At 41.2% G+C, this 15,756-nt stretch overlaps 2 protein-coding genes across 3 annotated transcripts in view; both read right to left on the reverse strand.

Annotated features, from left to right (window-relative positions):
* Positions 1–920: 920 nt before the first annotated feature.
* On the reverse strand, positions 921–4,696 carry zfp36l2 (ZFP36 like 2 zinc finger CCCH-type). Of its 2 annotated transcripts, none has more exons than XM_014974984.2 (2): positions 4,363–4,696; positions 921–4,280 (listed from the first exon to the last, which is right to left on the reverse strand). In XM_014974984.2, the coding sequence occupies exons 1-2, from the start codon at positions 4,450–4,452 to the stop codon at positions 3,168–3,170; spliced, it is 1,203 nt and encodes a 400-aa protein (XP_014830470.1). In that variant the 5' UTR covers positions 4,453–4,696; the 3' UTR covers positions 921–3,167. The 2 variants fall into 2 exon arrangements, with proteins under 2 accessions (XP_014830470.1, XP_014830469.1); XM_014974983.2 differs by having other exon boundaries at positions 921–4,283.
* Positions 4,697–12,364: 7,668 nt separating this feature from the next.
* Positions 12,365–15,756, reverse strand: part of thada (THADA armadillo repeat containing) — a 108,107-nt gene continuing 104,715 nt past the window's right edge. The window contains exons 37-38 of the mRNA XM_088013162.1: positions 14,571–14,746; positions 12,365–12,774 (exon numbers count right to left, since the gene is read on the reverse strand). Coding sequence (XP_087869288.1) covers positions 12,451–12,774; positions 14,571–14,746 — 500 coding nt within the window. The 3' untranslated portion in view covers positions 12,365–12,450. The remainder of the gene's footprint in view (positions 12,775–14,570; positions 14,747–15,756) is intronic.

Here is a 15,756-nt window from a genome sequence, read left to right on the forward strand (position 1 = left end):
TTACAGTACACATCAGCTCCAATTTGGTCCCATAAAGATGTACTATAACGTCTTCAAACACGAGGATTGTTTACATTGAATATTAAAACAACACATGAGTTTTATGTAAGATTGTAAGACATGCAGTCATTACAAAAACACCGTAAATATTTTACGTTTTGATTCAGGAATGCCTCTGTTTATCCATGAAGACTGGAAGGCTGCTTAGACTGGGGTGTCAAACAAAAGGCCCGCGGGCCAAATTCAGCCCACCATAGCATTTTATAGGGACCTCTATACTCTAAAGAGACACATAAATAAAGCCTTCAAGAAAACAGTTGTGTTTGTAAATATTTTATCAATCAAATCAAAGCAGTTTCCATCTGTATTCTACCAAATTACATCAATGTGAATAAAAGTAAAATGTTAACTTTGCAAAGGACTAATCAAATAAATATATTTATTCATATGTTAACAGTTTAATGGGTAGTTTTATCAATACATTTTGAGCACATTAAGATTTAACTGATCTCAAAAGCTAAAGATCGTTTTGTTTTCATATCCTGACTTAAAACAGGTTTAGCATTTACTGTGATAATTTTACTTTGTAAGTATTTTTAATTTATTGTGATAAATTTCAACTAATGTTTAAAACCCCACAAAACTGTCGTTGCTGTCAGGATTGTTTGTTCAATGAAAGGATCAATAAATACCAATAAATGTAAAAATACAGTTAGAGACACAAACCAAGAAACACATTGCAAAGGGGAACGTTTTCAAGAGTAGCATTTGTGTTTGTGGGACTATAATTGCTGTGACACACAGACATAACTTTTTATCACAATAATACTGCAAAATATCACAATAAAACATTAAGTGTTTTAATTAGGGTGCTGTTTTTAGTTGAGGGTCTAAACACACAAAACAAATCACAAGCCAACTTTTCCAAAATGATTTTTATTGGGAGAACTACAAAAAAAACAAAAAAACAAACAAATGTACAGTACAAAGTTAACAGTCTCACACTCAATTTGTAGTGAACTGACTCCCCAAAAAGAAACATCACAACTCTCGTTGTCTTTTTGTCCGTTTTTGTTACATTCAAAAAGCTTTACTTCTAATAAAGTAGTCAAAAGTACATAGTGCGCATCCCCCTGTACCTACTATGTACAAACCAAAATGTGTTCGTCCACTTCCCTCTGCAGCAAAACTCTCAAGACTAGAATTTCAATATATATTTTCATAAAAAGAAAGAGGAATCGGGACTCGGAGAAAAGTTACGGTTGCTTCTGTCAGAGAGGCTGAGTGGTGACAACCTGAAAAGTTGCAGAATCCAACACTACATTCAGCTCAACGTGTATATAAAAAAATATGCCATGTAGGAAAAATACTTTATTTGGTTATTTTTAAGGCATGTAGAAAGATGGTGAACCCCATAGGCACTACACAATAATAATACTGGGGCAAAAAGGGATTGCTACATTCTTTAGCACGCGGCTGGAATCACAGTGTGACCTCGTGCAAAAACAGGAGAGAAAAATAAAACAACAAATACTTTTTGGTTAATTTATTGACTTGGGTTCTTTGTCACTGACGTCTAAACTAGATCAACAAAAAGAAGAAGAAGAAAAAATGTTTGGACGGTCTGTACAACCTCTGTTTATACATTCTACAGAACATCTAAAGTATGGGGGAGAAAAATAAAAGACCTTCGACAGCACTGACAGCCTCAGGAGCAAAAACAGCAATCACACAAACTGTTTTAATAAACGTAAACAAGGAAACAAAATTAATGAAATAAATATCACATACGTTCTCTTAAATTAAGATTTTTTTTACTCAATAAAAATAACCAAGTGAAGTTACAAAACGAAAAAAAAGGAGAAAAACAATATATATATTACTGTGAAAAGAACATACACTCCACTTTATGCAGATTAATAATGGCGATCATAATTTAAACATAAAAGAATATAGATCTATTGCTTCATCATACTTGATAAATACAGTATGGACACAAATTACCAATGTAGCCTATACTTTTTTTCACAAGATAATAAATAAGTTAAATAGTCCATAGCAAGTTATGCACCGCTATGCAAATCACTCAAAAAAAAAAATAGCTAAAAAAATATAGATATATATTCAACCATCAGCAGTGATTTCCCCAAACAAGCCCAACTCAAGAGTGCTTTTTAACCAAGCAACAAATTACTGCTGACTAACCAAACTAACCACTGGGTGGCGCTAGAAGAAGGCAGATCTGGAATGGAAGTTGAAGCAAAAACAAAAGAAAGGGAAGAAAAGTGTTACTTTAAGTTAAGGCATATTCTTGGCAGGATGGGAGGAAATCTGAAACCGCTTAAAGTCTTTTTTTTTTTTTCTTGTCAAGTCATGTTACACTCATCTAATCCCAGGAAAAGTGTGGCTTGCCTGATAGAGCGATAAGAGAGAGAGGAGAGAGGGAGGGCTGCCAGGAGCCCCATGGGCAAGGCACTGATGGAATGCCTTCTGTTTGCTATCTAAGTTTTAATACAGCTATAATACAAACAAGAACAAAACACTATTACACTAATGCCTGGTCAAGGATACTTGAAACTGAAGCTTAACTGATCCTCATGGGACTAGAGATGCACCAATCAGACACCATGCAGATCGGAACCAGACGATTTTTCCTTGTGATCAGAAAGGCGAAATACTGGGGGGAAAAAAACAACTATTTTTTAATTATTTTTTTTACCCCCTAATAACACCCAATGCTTTCATTCCATACAGGAAATGCATCAACAAGCGTGTCATTAGAAAGGTTTGGGATACATCCTTCGAAAACTTCTATCATCAAGGAACCCGCAGAAAGTTTTTACTTCTCAGAAAAACAAAAACAGTATCGGTAGATCAGACCACAAGGAAAAACAAAACAAAAAATCGGTATCTGTATTGGCCTAATCGGTGCATTACTAGTGGAAACTGGTCTCTTGTCCCCCCTCCAGGGAGGTTTGGGCAGGGTTTGCACCCTGCAGCTGGTGGGAAGAAAAATAAATCAGAAAAAGTCTTGCTTAAAGGCACGTCAAAGGAGGTGACGAGGAGCCAAACTTTTGATATCCTCTGCTTAAAGGAAAGTCTCAGTCTCCAGCACCTCCCGACTCCTCAAACCAACCATAATCCAAAAAAAAATTAAAAAAAATTACTTAGTCATCTGAAATCGACAGCCTGCTGAAGATTGGCAAACGCCTTCCAGCGTCAAGAATCGGGGACTCGGAGCCGCTGAGGCTCCCGGAAGAGCTGAGGGACCCGCTCGCATAGCTCTCCCGGTCTGAGAGGGAGTCCGGCGGGCTGGGCGGGGGCTCGAACACCGGCGACTCGCTGAGGCGGCGCAGCGCCTGGAGGCTCACGCTGCTCGGCGCGTTCCCGTAGAAGCTGCCGCCAACGCCGCTGGAGTGGTTGTTGGCGTAGCCGGCCGGGGAGTGCACGGCCAGCGGGGCCAGCAAGGCTTTCAGGTCCTGCCCGGGGAAGGAGAAGGCGCTGTTGATGCACGGCATGGAGCTGGGCGACAGCACGTCGTCGTAGAAGCTGGAGGCGGAGGTGCAAGACGACGCGGAGGTCGGGGGCGGCGGGGTCCGGGATGTGGGGCTGTCGAGCAGCGGCGATTCGAGTCCGTGGTGGGTGGAGAAACCGGAGAAGCTGAGGCTGTGGTGGAGCTTTGGTCGGAGCTGCTGCTGCGGGCTGTAGCCGCGGTGCTCCGCCGCCTGCACGTTGGCGTTGGCCGGCGGGGCGGGCCGCCGCTCGTCCGCGTTGTGGATGAAGTGACACCGGGGGCCGTAAGGGCAGAAGCCGATGGTGTGGAAAGTGCGACACGGCTCCGTTTTGTACTTCGGGTGGCGCGTCAGGCTCCGCAGCTCGTGGTAGCCGTGGGCGAACTGACACTTCTCCCCGTATTTGCACGACCCGTTCTCCTCGAAGGGCCGGCACAGCTCGGTTTTGTATCGGGTGGAGTTGATCTGCGAGGCGGGCTTCTGCTGCAGCACGCCCCGGTCTCCGGTCTCGCTGTAGGCGCGGTCGCGGAACTTGTTCTCCTTGTTCATGAGGGCCGTGGCGCCGCCGCCGCCAACCGGGGAGTTCTCCTTCATGCAGCTGCTGTACGAGCCCAGAGAGTACTTGTTGCCGTTGCTCATTGCCTCCAAGTTGCTGGTGGAGTTTCTCCGGAAAAATCCCGGCGTGAAGGAGCCGGCGACCGGAGCGCCCACCGCCTTCTTATCCAGCATGCTGTTGATGTGGAGGGCGTTCATGTTCATGCTTTTCTCCTGCTGGGGACAAGAAATTATAAGTATTTCTGCGCAACCGGCGCAACAAGTTGCATAAAAACGCCTTTAAAGTTGTTTTTACCTTGTAAAGCATGTCCATGTCGTAGAAAGTGGACAGGACCGTCGCTGACATGTCTCTTCCCCAAATCTGCTGCCGCACTCCGTCTTTCATGGAGGACCGAGCGGGATCCTTCACTGCGACGAGGTGTTGTTTGTGCCACGACTGGAGCTTAGTTGGAAAGTTTTGGTTGTGGAAAAGTTTTTAAAAGTTGCCCAAAACGCTTTATTTTATTATTATTGTTATAATTGAATTTGAAGTCCGGAGGAAATAATAAAAAAATAGAAGAGGTTAGTATTGTGGAGCTGTGAAGTTGTGGCTGTTGTCTCCTCCTCTCTAGAACCAGAGTGCTTCGCTGTGGAGCAAACAGCGTATAAATGCAACGCTGTGGCCGGGGAGGGGCGGGCCGAGTTCGGGCAAACTTCTTCCCTTCTCCGGTTGGCTGGCTGCTCGGTCACCGCCTTGAAATTCAACCCTGGCCCACACTCCCTCCTTCCACTCCACACACCCCTGAAAACCTCTGGAAGTGGGTTAAAAACTCTTGCTGATACAAAATTTGGTTAATCAAAGGCGACACCAAAGGGGGCTCAAAGGGGGCTGGGGCTCCGACTTTTAATTTGTGATTTAATCAGAGTTGGGTATATTTACTACTCAATTACATTTACTTGAGTAACACTTATTAATGTGCTTTTATGAGTATTTTTACTATACTGTACTTTTTGTACTCTTACTTGAGTAAAATTTTAGTATTTTCTGCCCACTGAGTGAAAAACAAAACAAACATGTTATAACCAAAAACTCACCAGACACAGGCACACACCTGCAGTTATGTCTGTTTCATAAGGTTTTTTTTATTGAAAGAAAGTGATTTGTAAATTTTTTTGTTTTGCCACTTATATAAATTATTGTCATTTTGGTTGTCAAAATACCAAAATTTCCACTTAACTTTATATTTTTGTCCATCTGATTAAATTAAATTATTGATAATTTAATCAGTTACTGAGTACTTGAGTAGACCTTTTACCAAATACTTTTTTACTCTTACTTGGACGGGTAATTTTTACTTTTATTTTAGTAAAATATGTTGTAGTGCTCTATTCAGAAGTGAATAATACAATTTTTGGGTACTCTATTCACTTCTGATGATTTACTAGAGGAAAGGACAAGTCTGTTAGTAACATTTATTTATTTTAGAGCTACTACCCAGAATATTTTTAAAAAAATAGTCAAACTCACTGTAGACATAGTTTGCCACCTACAAAACACAATAGCATAGTCTGGTTTTTTTTTTTCAATGTTACTGTAATTGCTGATTTAATCGAGACACAATCTACTCTTTCCAAAAAAATAAGCTTCACACCTCTGGTGACATCACAAAAGTTATGGAGTACCAGCTTTCCATGTCATCTTGAAAAGTTTGGGATTTGACTCCAGAGAGAAAAATATTTTTAAAAAGTGTGATTTAGCTTTTCTCTAGATTGATATATGCCTTACTTTGAGTTTCAAAATCTACAGTAAATAGTGAAAAATGAAGTGTGAGTCAGGAAAAGATTGTGCAAGGAGCCTGGAAGTCAGCCATTTTCAGGAGACCCGTAGGTGGTTTTACTCATTTGCCTCTTGTGATGTCATCAAGCCAAATGCACACAAATCAGTTAGCATTTTGTTTCCTCAGTGCCCTTTAAATAAAAAGGGTTTGTTTTCTAAAGTCTAGTAGTTGGAATCCACTCTCCATTACCAAGCAATGTCTTTGCATTACTTAGTGAAAACAAATATGAAACTGGGGAGCAACTTTAATAGACCCAGTTATATTTTACGCTTTAAGCTGAAGGTGTGAACTGCTGCATGTTGCTGTTTGTTAACAGTTACATTCTTTGTTTAGCTTTAGCTAAAAAACTCATTGCAATGTCACTTTGTGGCTTTGCAGATTGTCTTTATAGTGAACTTTAACTCTACTGGTTGTTTCTACAGAAGTCCTGTGTCTTGCTAAGTTTTCTAGATGTGTCGCTGCAGGGAGTTTTCTCTCAGTGCAAAGTTTTCCTGCATCTTTTTTCCATGAGCTCCTGGTGTGAAGACGGTCGCATTTTAAATGACAGAGAGCAGAAAAGTCCTGGGGATTTGAACCTTCCCCCTGTTTTAGCCTCTGGCTGGAGCTGACACATGTTTCTGTGATGGAAGGAAACTGTGCCTCCCCCCTGCCCTCCCTTCCCTCTCCCTCCCTGTGGACGGGTGAGACCACAAGTATGAGCCAGGAAGAGTCCAGACAAGAAGAGTGCGGGACAGTTTTTAGAGCCCACTGATTGCATAATCAGCTTCCCTGCTGCAGGAAAACTGTGTCAGAGCGAAACTTTGGGTTCATTTTGACTTGAAATAAAGTAAAACATGCAGGATTTGCTGTAGTGTGACCTTTTTCTTCTTTTTAACTCCTCTGCTGTGTATTTTCCTGCTCTGTCTCCGAGCCCAGACTGCAGGAATGTGGTTTTCATGCGGAACAGCAGAGCAACACTGCCCCCCAGAGGTAATAGGTGGAACTGACAAATAGGGAGCTGCAGGCATTTTAGTCTGCAGACTGAAACGTCTCTGTTGTTTACAAAAAGGTCAAGTTCAGTCAGATTGGATGGAGAGCATCTGTGAAAGTTATATTTCATAACTCCAGAAATATTCACATTTATGTTGGTCTGGCCTTTGACTATGCCTTTCTAGGCATCACAGTCCAGTCCTCGATGCCATGTGTTCTGCTGTTTAGCTTTTTTTGTTGAAAAAATACTTTCAGGATTATTTTTTTACGCATTACCTTTCACTTTTACTTGAGTAATTTCCTCATGAAGTATCGCTGCTCTTACTCCAGTAAAATTTCTTAGTAATGAAGTTTGTTTTAATCTAAACTTCACCAGATACAGACACACCTGCAGATTTTGTTAAAGTTTCATAAGTTTTGTATTGAAATTGTTTTTGAAACATTTTTCTTTTTCTCCACTTTGCTCATCATATAAATTATTTCCATTTTGACTTTTAAAATACCAAAAGTTCTGGGTAACTTTATCCGTGTGATGATGTAATTTTTACGTATTAAATAATAAATGTTTTGATCAGATACTTAGCACTTGAGTAATTTTTTGGTGGTTACTTTCTACTTTTACTTGCATAAAAATATGTTGAAATAATATTTTTTAAAGCTACTCCTGATAATTTTCTTAATTAGCTAAACTCACTTTAGAAATAGGTGTTCACCCATAAAGCCATATCAGTTTTTCAATTTTATTGTATTTCACAATTTAATAAAGACAATCTACCGTTCTGAAAGAAAAGCTCCCTCTCACCATGCCTTTGATGACATCACAAAAGGTATGAAACACTGGGTTTGTATTTTATCTGGAAAAATTAGAAATTTAATTTCCAGAATATATTCATCAGAAGCATCAGAGAAAGAAAAAGTATTAAGAACTGTTGTTTAGCTTTTCTCTAGGTTAGTATATCTATTATTTCCAGTTTCAAAATCTATAATAAATAAATAGTGAAAAAAAAGAAACATTTCTGGAAAATTTCCAGAAAAGTTTGGTATTTCTGCTAAGAAAATCTAAGAAGTCTAGAGTTAATTTCCTTTCAGTAAATGTCTGCTTTCTTCCACCATGTTTGTATTTGCATGTATGTTTTTTTTAGCAAATTTCCGCTAAACACTTCTGAGCTAAATACTTAAGAATCCATGATTTCACAAATTATCGCCAATGATTAACCAATTGGAAATGTTTTTAATAAAGGCAATGGAAGACCAATACGACCAAAATTTAAACTCAAAGTGGAATCAATATCTACCAAAAGTAGCTTGTTTTACTCATTTGCCTCTTGTGATGTCATCAACCCAAATGCACACAAATCAGAGTTAGCATTTTGTTTCCTCAGTGCCCTTTAAATAAAAAGGGTTTGTTTTCTAAAGTCTAGTAGTTGGAATCCACTCTCCATTACCAAGCAATGTCTTTGCATCACTTAGTGAAAACAAATATGTAACTGGGGAGCAACTTTAATAGACCCAGTTATATTTTACGCTTTAAGCTGAAGGTGTGAACTGCTGCATGTTGCTGTTTGTTAACAGTTACAATCTTTGTTTAGCTTTAGCTAAAAAACTTATTGCAATGTCACTTTGTGGCTTTGCAGATTGTCTTTATAGTGAACTTTAACTCTACTGGTTGTTTCTACAGAAGTCCTGTGTCTTGCTAAGTTTTCTAGATGTGTCGCTGCAGGGAGTTTTCTCTCAGTGCAAAGTTTTCCTGCATCTTTTTTCCATGAGCTCCTGGTGTGAAGACGGTCGCATTTTAAATGACAGAGAGCAGAAAAGTCCTGGGGATTTGAACCTTCCCCCTGTTTTAGCCTCTGGCTGGAGCTGACACATGTTTCTGTGATGGAAGGAAACTGTGCCTCCCCCCTGCCCTCCCTTCCCTCTCCCTCCTTGTGGACGGGTGAGACCACAAGTATGAGCCAGGAAGAGTCCAGACAAGAAGAGTGCGGGACAGTTTTTGGAGCCCACTGATTGCATAATCAGCTTCCCTGCTGCAGGAAAACTGTGTCAGAGCGAAACTTTGGGTTCATTTTGACTTGAAATAAAGTAAAACATGCAGGATTTGCTGTAGTGTGACCTTTTTCTTCTTTTTAACTCCTCTGCTGTGTATTTTCCTGCTCTGTCTCAGAGCCCAGACTGCAGGAATGTGGTTTTCATGCTGAACAGCAGAGCAACACTGCCCCCCAGAGGTAATAGGTGGAACTGACAAATAGAGAGCTGCAGGCATTTTAGTCTGCAGACTGAAACGTCTCTGTTGTTTACAAAAAGGTCAAGTTCAGTCAGATCGGATGGAGAGCATCTGTGAAAGTTATATTTCAAGTCCTGGATGTAAATTCTGAGTTTTATCAAAGTCTGGGCTTTGACTGAACCATTCTGGGTGTTTTAGTCCTGAAACCTCGTCGGCATGCAGTCTGGTTCCTTCCAAGTTCTGCTAATGATCTACTTTGATACAGGTGTGATGAATCTGAGACGCATCTAAAAATTACAGGACACCGACTCTCAAGGACTGGAGACATTTTTAAAGTAGCTCCTACTGATGTCGTCTGGATCGAAACTCTTCCATCTTTCCTGCCACCATGTTATGCAAAACTGTTAGTTCTGTGTCACAAACACTGGGCAAGAAAAAAAATCTCATTTTGGTCTCACCTGACCAGAGCGCCTTCATTCTCAAGCTCGCCATCTTGTGACAAAATGCAAACAGAACTTCTCAGAAACGCTTGCTACACGTTTGTAACAAAACTTATGAAATGAAATATACATTTTTTGTTGCATGTAACATTTTCCCTTTAAGAATATATAAACTTGCAATGGGAAATTTGTGCCATAAGTGGCCCCCAGACCGCAAAAAACTCAGAGTGCTGCAAATGGCCCGTGCACCGCAATTTGGACACCACTGGTCTAAATTATTTAACGATATTATATGGATATTATAAGTATTTAGTGCAATAATTTTCATGAAAATGTCAAACTGTACTCATTCTACTTTTGGAGTTTTATCAATTAAAAAAAACTAAAAACCACAGAAGAAAAACTGCAGAGTTGGCAGCAGAGGATGGGGCTTTAAATGGCAGATATTTCAGTCAGGAGGCCATAAAAATAACCCAGTGCCACACATATGACCAGAAATTGCTGGTTTTTGCAACACATACATTGTCATAATTCAAGGAGTGGTTGCAAAATATGTCTCTTTACGACAGGACTGAAAATACGCACAAGTTTGGTTCAAAAAACTAAAAAAACAGCAACCAGGGGGAAAACAAGTGACATAAGAGGCTGGAATCTACTACTACCAACCCTAAAATTAGTCTGAGGGCTGCCCCGGGGCAAAAAGCTGTGGACAATAGTTTAATGTGGAGGACAGAAATCCCTCGAACATGTCCTCTGCAGAAACCGCGTGGAACATCGGAAGGCTCGGTTTTATTGAGCGGGAACGTCAGGCGGCCCGTTCCAAAACATTACATCAGTTTTACTGTAGCAGGACACGAGAGAGACAGACAGGAGAGAGATAGGAGAGACAGAGCGGAGAGAGAGAGTCAGGAGAGAGAGAGAGGATAGACAGAGCGGAGAGAGAGAGACAGGAGAGAGACAGGAGAGACAGAGAGGAGAGAGAGAGACAGGAGAGAGAGACAGAGAGGAGAGACAGAGCGGAGAGAGAGAGACAGGAGAGAGAGAGAGGATAGACAGAGCAGAGAGAGAGAGACAGGAGAGAGAGACAGAGAGGAGAGACAGAGCGGAGAGAGAGAGACAGGAGAGAGAGAGAGAGGATAGACAGAGCGGAGAGAGAGAGACAGGAGAGAGAGACAGAGCGGAGAGAGAGAGACAGGAGAGAGAGAGGAGAGAGAGACAGCAGAGAGACAGGAGAGAGAGAGGAGAGAGAGAGACAGGAGAGAGAGACAGAGAGGAGAGAGAGAGACAGGAGAGAGAGACAGAGGAGAGAGACAGCAGAGAGACAGGAGAGACAGAGAGGAGAGAGAGAGACAGGAGAGAGAGAGGAGAGAGAGAGACAGAGAGGAGAGAGAGAGACAGGAGAGAGAGACAGAGAGGAGAGACAGAGAGGAGAGAGAGACAGAGAGGAGAGAGAGACAGGAGAGAGAGACAGAGGAGAGAGACAGCAGAGAGACAGGAGAGACAGAGAGGAGAGAGAGAGACAGGAGAGAGAGAGGAGAGAGAGACAGAGAAGAAAGAGAGAGACAGGAGAGAGAGACAGAGAGGAGAGAGACAGAGGAGAGAGAGAGGAGAGAGAGAGACAGGAGAGAAAGAGGAGAGGGAGAGACAGAGAGGAGAGAGAGACAGAGGAGAGAGAGACAGCAGAGAGAAAGACAGGAGAGAGAGAGACAGGAGAGAGAGAGGAGAGAGAGACAGAAGAGAGAGAGGAGAGAGACAGGACAGAGACAGGAGAGAGAGAGAGAGACAGGAGAGAGAGACAGACAGGAGAGACAGAGAGGAGAGAGAGACAGAAGAGAGAGAGAGGAGAGACAGGAGAGAGAGGAGAGAGAGAGGGGGGAGAGAGACAGGAGAGAGATAGAGACAGGAGAGAGAGACAGCAGAGAGAGAGACAGACAGGAGAGACAGAGAGGAGAGAGAGACACAGGAGAGAGACAGAGGCAGGAGAGAGAGAGACAGACAGGAGAGAGAGAGACAGCAGAGAGAGAGAGACAGACAGAAGAGACAGAGGCAGGAGAGAGAGAGACAGACAGCAGAGAGAGAGACAGGAGAGAGAGAGAGAGACTGGAGAGAGAGAGACAGACAGAGACAGGAGAGAGAGACAGCAGAGAGAGAGAGACAGGAGAGAGAGAGAGACAGTGAGACAGACAGGTGTCCATTGTTCCTGCCTCTTAATGGCCTCAACAGTGAAACCAGACGAAGACGCTGCTGTAAATTCAGCCTCTCCTCGTAGAAACACGCTGCAGGAGTACAAACGCTGCTGACGTGTCGCCCCTCCGTTTCAGGGCCGGCCAAAGACTTTTTGGGGCCCTGAGCGTTTTTTACTTGAGGCTCCTGAATCCCAACACCAGACACTTCATCATTCCTGAGCTGCTCTGCCAGTATCTATGTAAAATACCGGTTAGCTTTAGCATAATTTGGAATTAGTCTACATCATACTGCTGTTACCATGGTTACTGATTTTAACCATACAGGAGCAGCAAACAGAAAAATATAATTTGAATTTTGAGTGGTGTTTTAGTGTGACATATTATTTTTAACTAATTGAAAATAACATCAGCAGAAAAACACTGAATTTACAGTAAACAAGTTACAAAGCTTAATATCTTATATTTTAGAGAGTTTAGTTTGGGGATCACTGGTTTTACTGGATTTTATTTAGAGATATCAGATTAACGGGGGGCTGGAATCACATGCATGGTAAACTTTTAATTCTTTTATTTAGAAGCAAACCGTTATAAACTGTTTATTGTTGATTTATCCCCTAATATAAAAACTGAAAAGACTCGATAGAGAAGATTCAAGAACAAATTAATTAAAAATCTGATTTTAATAACAAATAAAACACCTTGATTGGTGGAATAAAACATAAACCAGGTTACAAATAGTCTAAATTCTTACAGTTCTGAACCTGCTGCCTGGACCCTGTGCAGCAGATCCAGAACCAGCTCCGCCCTGCGGCGCCGCAGCGTCAGCCGTGCGAGCGCCGCGGAGCAGCAGAACTGCGGCAACGCCGGCAGGCGGTCCAGAGCCTGCTGGGAGGCGAGGAGTTTGGCCCGGGCCTGCGTCTGGATTCGACCCACCTGGTCCGGATCGACAGCCTGGTTCTGACCCAAACGGGCCAGGAGGGAGCGGAGGTGTCGGTGCAGCAGCTGCACCCACTGCAGCGGCTCGGCCCAAAGGTTCAGCTCGCCCTTCTCAAACAGGAAGTCCTCTTCATCCTGGTCACAGCAGAACGGACCAGAGTTAACCGGGCCAGACTTCAGAACCGGATTACAGATTTGATTCACTGCCTGGTTTCAGGCGATTGAGGATCAGAGCCAAAGAATAAATAAAAACTCATAACATTACAAGAAAATGTACAACTTCATACAACAATGAAGTCATAATATTATCAGGATAAAGTCGTACAACAAAAACAAGTCATACTAAGAGAATAAAATTATATTATTAAAAAAAAGTTAAAAATATGTATACAAATAAACTATAATGTTACCAGAATAAAGTCATCAACAAAATAAGGTGGTAATAGAAATAGGTCATACAAGAAAAACATCATAATATTTAGAGAATAAAGTTGCAATAATCAGATAAGAAAAAAAAACATTACAAGACTACAGACATAACATCCAAAATAGTCATAAAATAACCAGAATAAATTTGTAATAATACAAGAATAAAGTTCTAATAGTACCAGACAAATGTAATACAAGAATAAAGTTGTACGACAAAAAACGCCATATGACAAGAATAAAGTTAGACAAAAGTCATAATATTAACCAGCGAAGAAAAAAAAGTCAAAATACGAGATTAAAGTTTTAATACTACCAGAAAAATACTGCAATAAGAGAATAAAACATCACAAAAGTCATAATAACCAGAGAAAAAGTTGTATTACCATAGCTTAGCCTGACTTTAGATCTTTCTGAAGCCTTACAACCATCCCAGACTGCTGCAACTAAACTCAAACCTGGGATCTGGTTCAGCTTTTATAGAAATGGTCACACTGATAATTATCTACACTTATTTTATTATAGTTAAGTAAATAACAGTTTAGAAACCTTTGGTTAAATTTAGATTTTAGGTTCTAAATTTGCTGTTCCTCTGTAAAAACCAGATAATTTTTATTATGTCCTGTTATGTAAAGCCTTAAAATGGAAACAGGGTGTACTTTCCTTTTATTATAATTGTACATTTAAACATCTTTGACCTTGACTTCTATCTTTGTGAAAAGCCCAAATAAGCGGCAGTTTGCTGGAGAGCAGAAACCTTGGTGACTAACAACACCATGACTGTTTAGTCTGCTAATGTGAGCAGAACAAAACAAGATCAACAAGCTGGAAAACTTTGATTTTCTCCTTTTTAAACACATTAAACAAGCTTAATTTCACGTCAACAAAACACCATATCTGATGGAACCAGATATTATTTCCAAAGGCCTGGATAATAATTATGTGACAGAAACATGTTGTGATAAGTGAAACACATGGCTTATCACAACATAAGCATTTCATATCAGTCAATATCAATAATTATTGATTAGTTTTTTGTTTTAAATATCTAAAATTTCTACCAAACTGGTGCTGTGACATTTCCTGTTTTCTCTAGTTTTCACTTCATGTCGTCGTTTTTTATTTTTTAGCAGTTATGAGGCAAAACATGAAACTGCTGCTGCGCAAGTTACTCAACAGGTTGTTGCTAGGCAACCATAGAATGAGTGGGTTGCCAGGCAACCATAGAATGAGTGGGTTACCAGGCAACTATAGAATGAGTGGGTTGCCAGGCAACCATAGAATGAGTGAGTGAGCTGATTCCACCGGCTGCAAGAGGTCGAGCGCTTAAAGTTCAGTTAATATTCTATTTTTTGAATATTAAAAATTTTATCATATGTATTATCTATTGATATTAATCACATGTCTCTCGCAATATATATTGTTACTGATTTATTGTCCAGACAAACTTTTATTTATTTTTTGTCAAAAAACCTGAAAGATCACCATGAAACCAAAAGTCTCACCAGACAGGAAGCTTCCTCTGCCTCGTCTTCATCGCTGTCATCCTCTTCTCCCATCAGCCACTGGGTGAGAGCGAGGAGCCCGGCTCCCAGCTGCCCCCACAGGTCAAACATCTCACACAGGAGCCCCACACCCAGGTCCAAGGCTGCTGGCGGACACACGGACACGCCGGCAACATCTGAGGACATAACAAACGGGTTTACAGCACCTCAGGCGAAGCTGAAGACGCTGTGAAGTTAGAAAATGTTTGGTTTTTACAAACTCAAAATCATTTACTGGATGTTTTTGCTTGAAAGAGGAAAGATCAACAAGCCCCAGATCCTGGAGAATGGTTGAGTTCTGATATCTTTCCACCAGAACCAGCATTAACATCTGTTAGAACAGAAGTTCATACTTCAGATGGAACCAGTTTACTGCCTGGTTCAAATGGAAATTTTCTCAGCTGATAGTCTGGTAGATTCGGTTAAACTGGGAACTAAAATGGCAACATTTGTCACATTTTCAGCTGCAGTTCGCTTTCACACGTGTAATTTGATCCACACCAGAGTTCACTTCAATTGAACCAAGACCGAGGTTTTTAGGCAGAACAAAGTTAGCTTTTTTCCGTCCGCATTAGAGTTTGATTGCACGTTCACACATCTCCAAACAAGCCAGACCTTCTTGGCAAACGAACTAGAGTTCGATTAAAGCAAACTAGCCATGCTTGGGGGAAAGCCATCCTAAAGACCACCGACGTTCAGATGTCAGACGGAAAAACTCCCAAAACATCAAGATCAAACCTGAGTTCAGAGTAAACCAACATGGCCGACTAGAAAAGAAGCCATCCTGATAGTCAACGTTCATCACTTCACCTGTTAGCCATCATAATTCCTACACTTGGCTACATCGTGTCGACCGAACAGCAGCTAGAAAATCTTAAGAAAAGCAAAGATTTTTCAGATCTTTGCTTTCCATTTCCAATGCCACCAGCAATCCCAGACGAACCTTCTCTTTGCGTATTATTCCACTTGTACCTTATTTAGAGTGTGGTTGTGCAGCTCATTCAGATGATTGAGTTAAATCCTCAGCAGGCCATCAAGTTCAGCACCAGCCTGTTAATGATCCATTCATATGAATCAGGCGTGTTTTAAGTGGAGAAACATGTAAAACGGGTTCCGAGAACCAGGATATGGAAACCCGGTTCTAATG

This window comes from Poecilia mexicana, unplaced genomic scaffold, assembly GCF_051168715.1.
Source record: "Poecilia mexicana isolate PSO_F unplaced genomic scaffold, ASM5116871v1 scaffold_15, whole genome shotgun sequence".
Taxonomy (NCBI): Eukaryota; Metazoa; Chordata; class Actinopteri; order Cyprinodontiformes; family Poeciliidae; genus Poecilia; species Poecilia mexicana.

Bases quoted from the DNA above. Each gene is read 5' to 3' on its own strand.
- zfp36l2 (XM_014974983.2), bottom strand. From the start codon at position 4,452: ATGAAAGACGGAGTGCGGCAGCAGATTTGGGGAAGAGACATGTCAGCG. The intron at 4,284-4,362 runs GTAAAAACAACT...TCTTGTCCCCAG, and splicing joins ACATGGACATGCTTTACAAG to CAGGAGAAAAGCATGAACAT.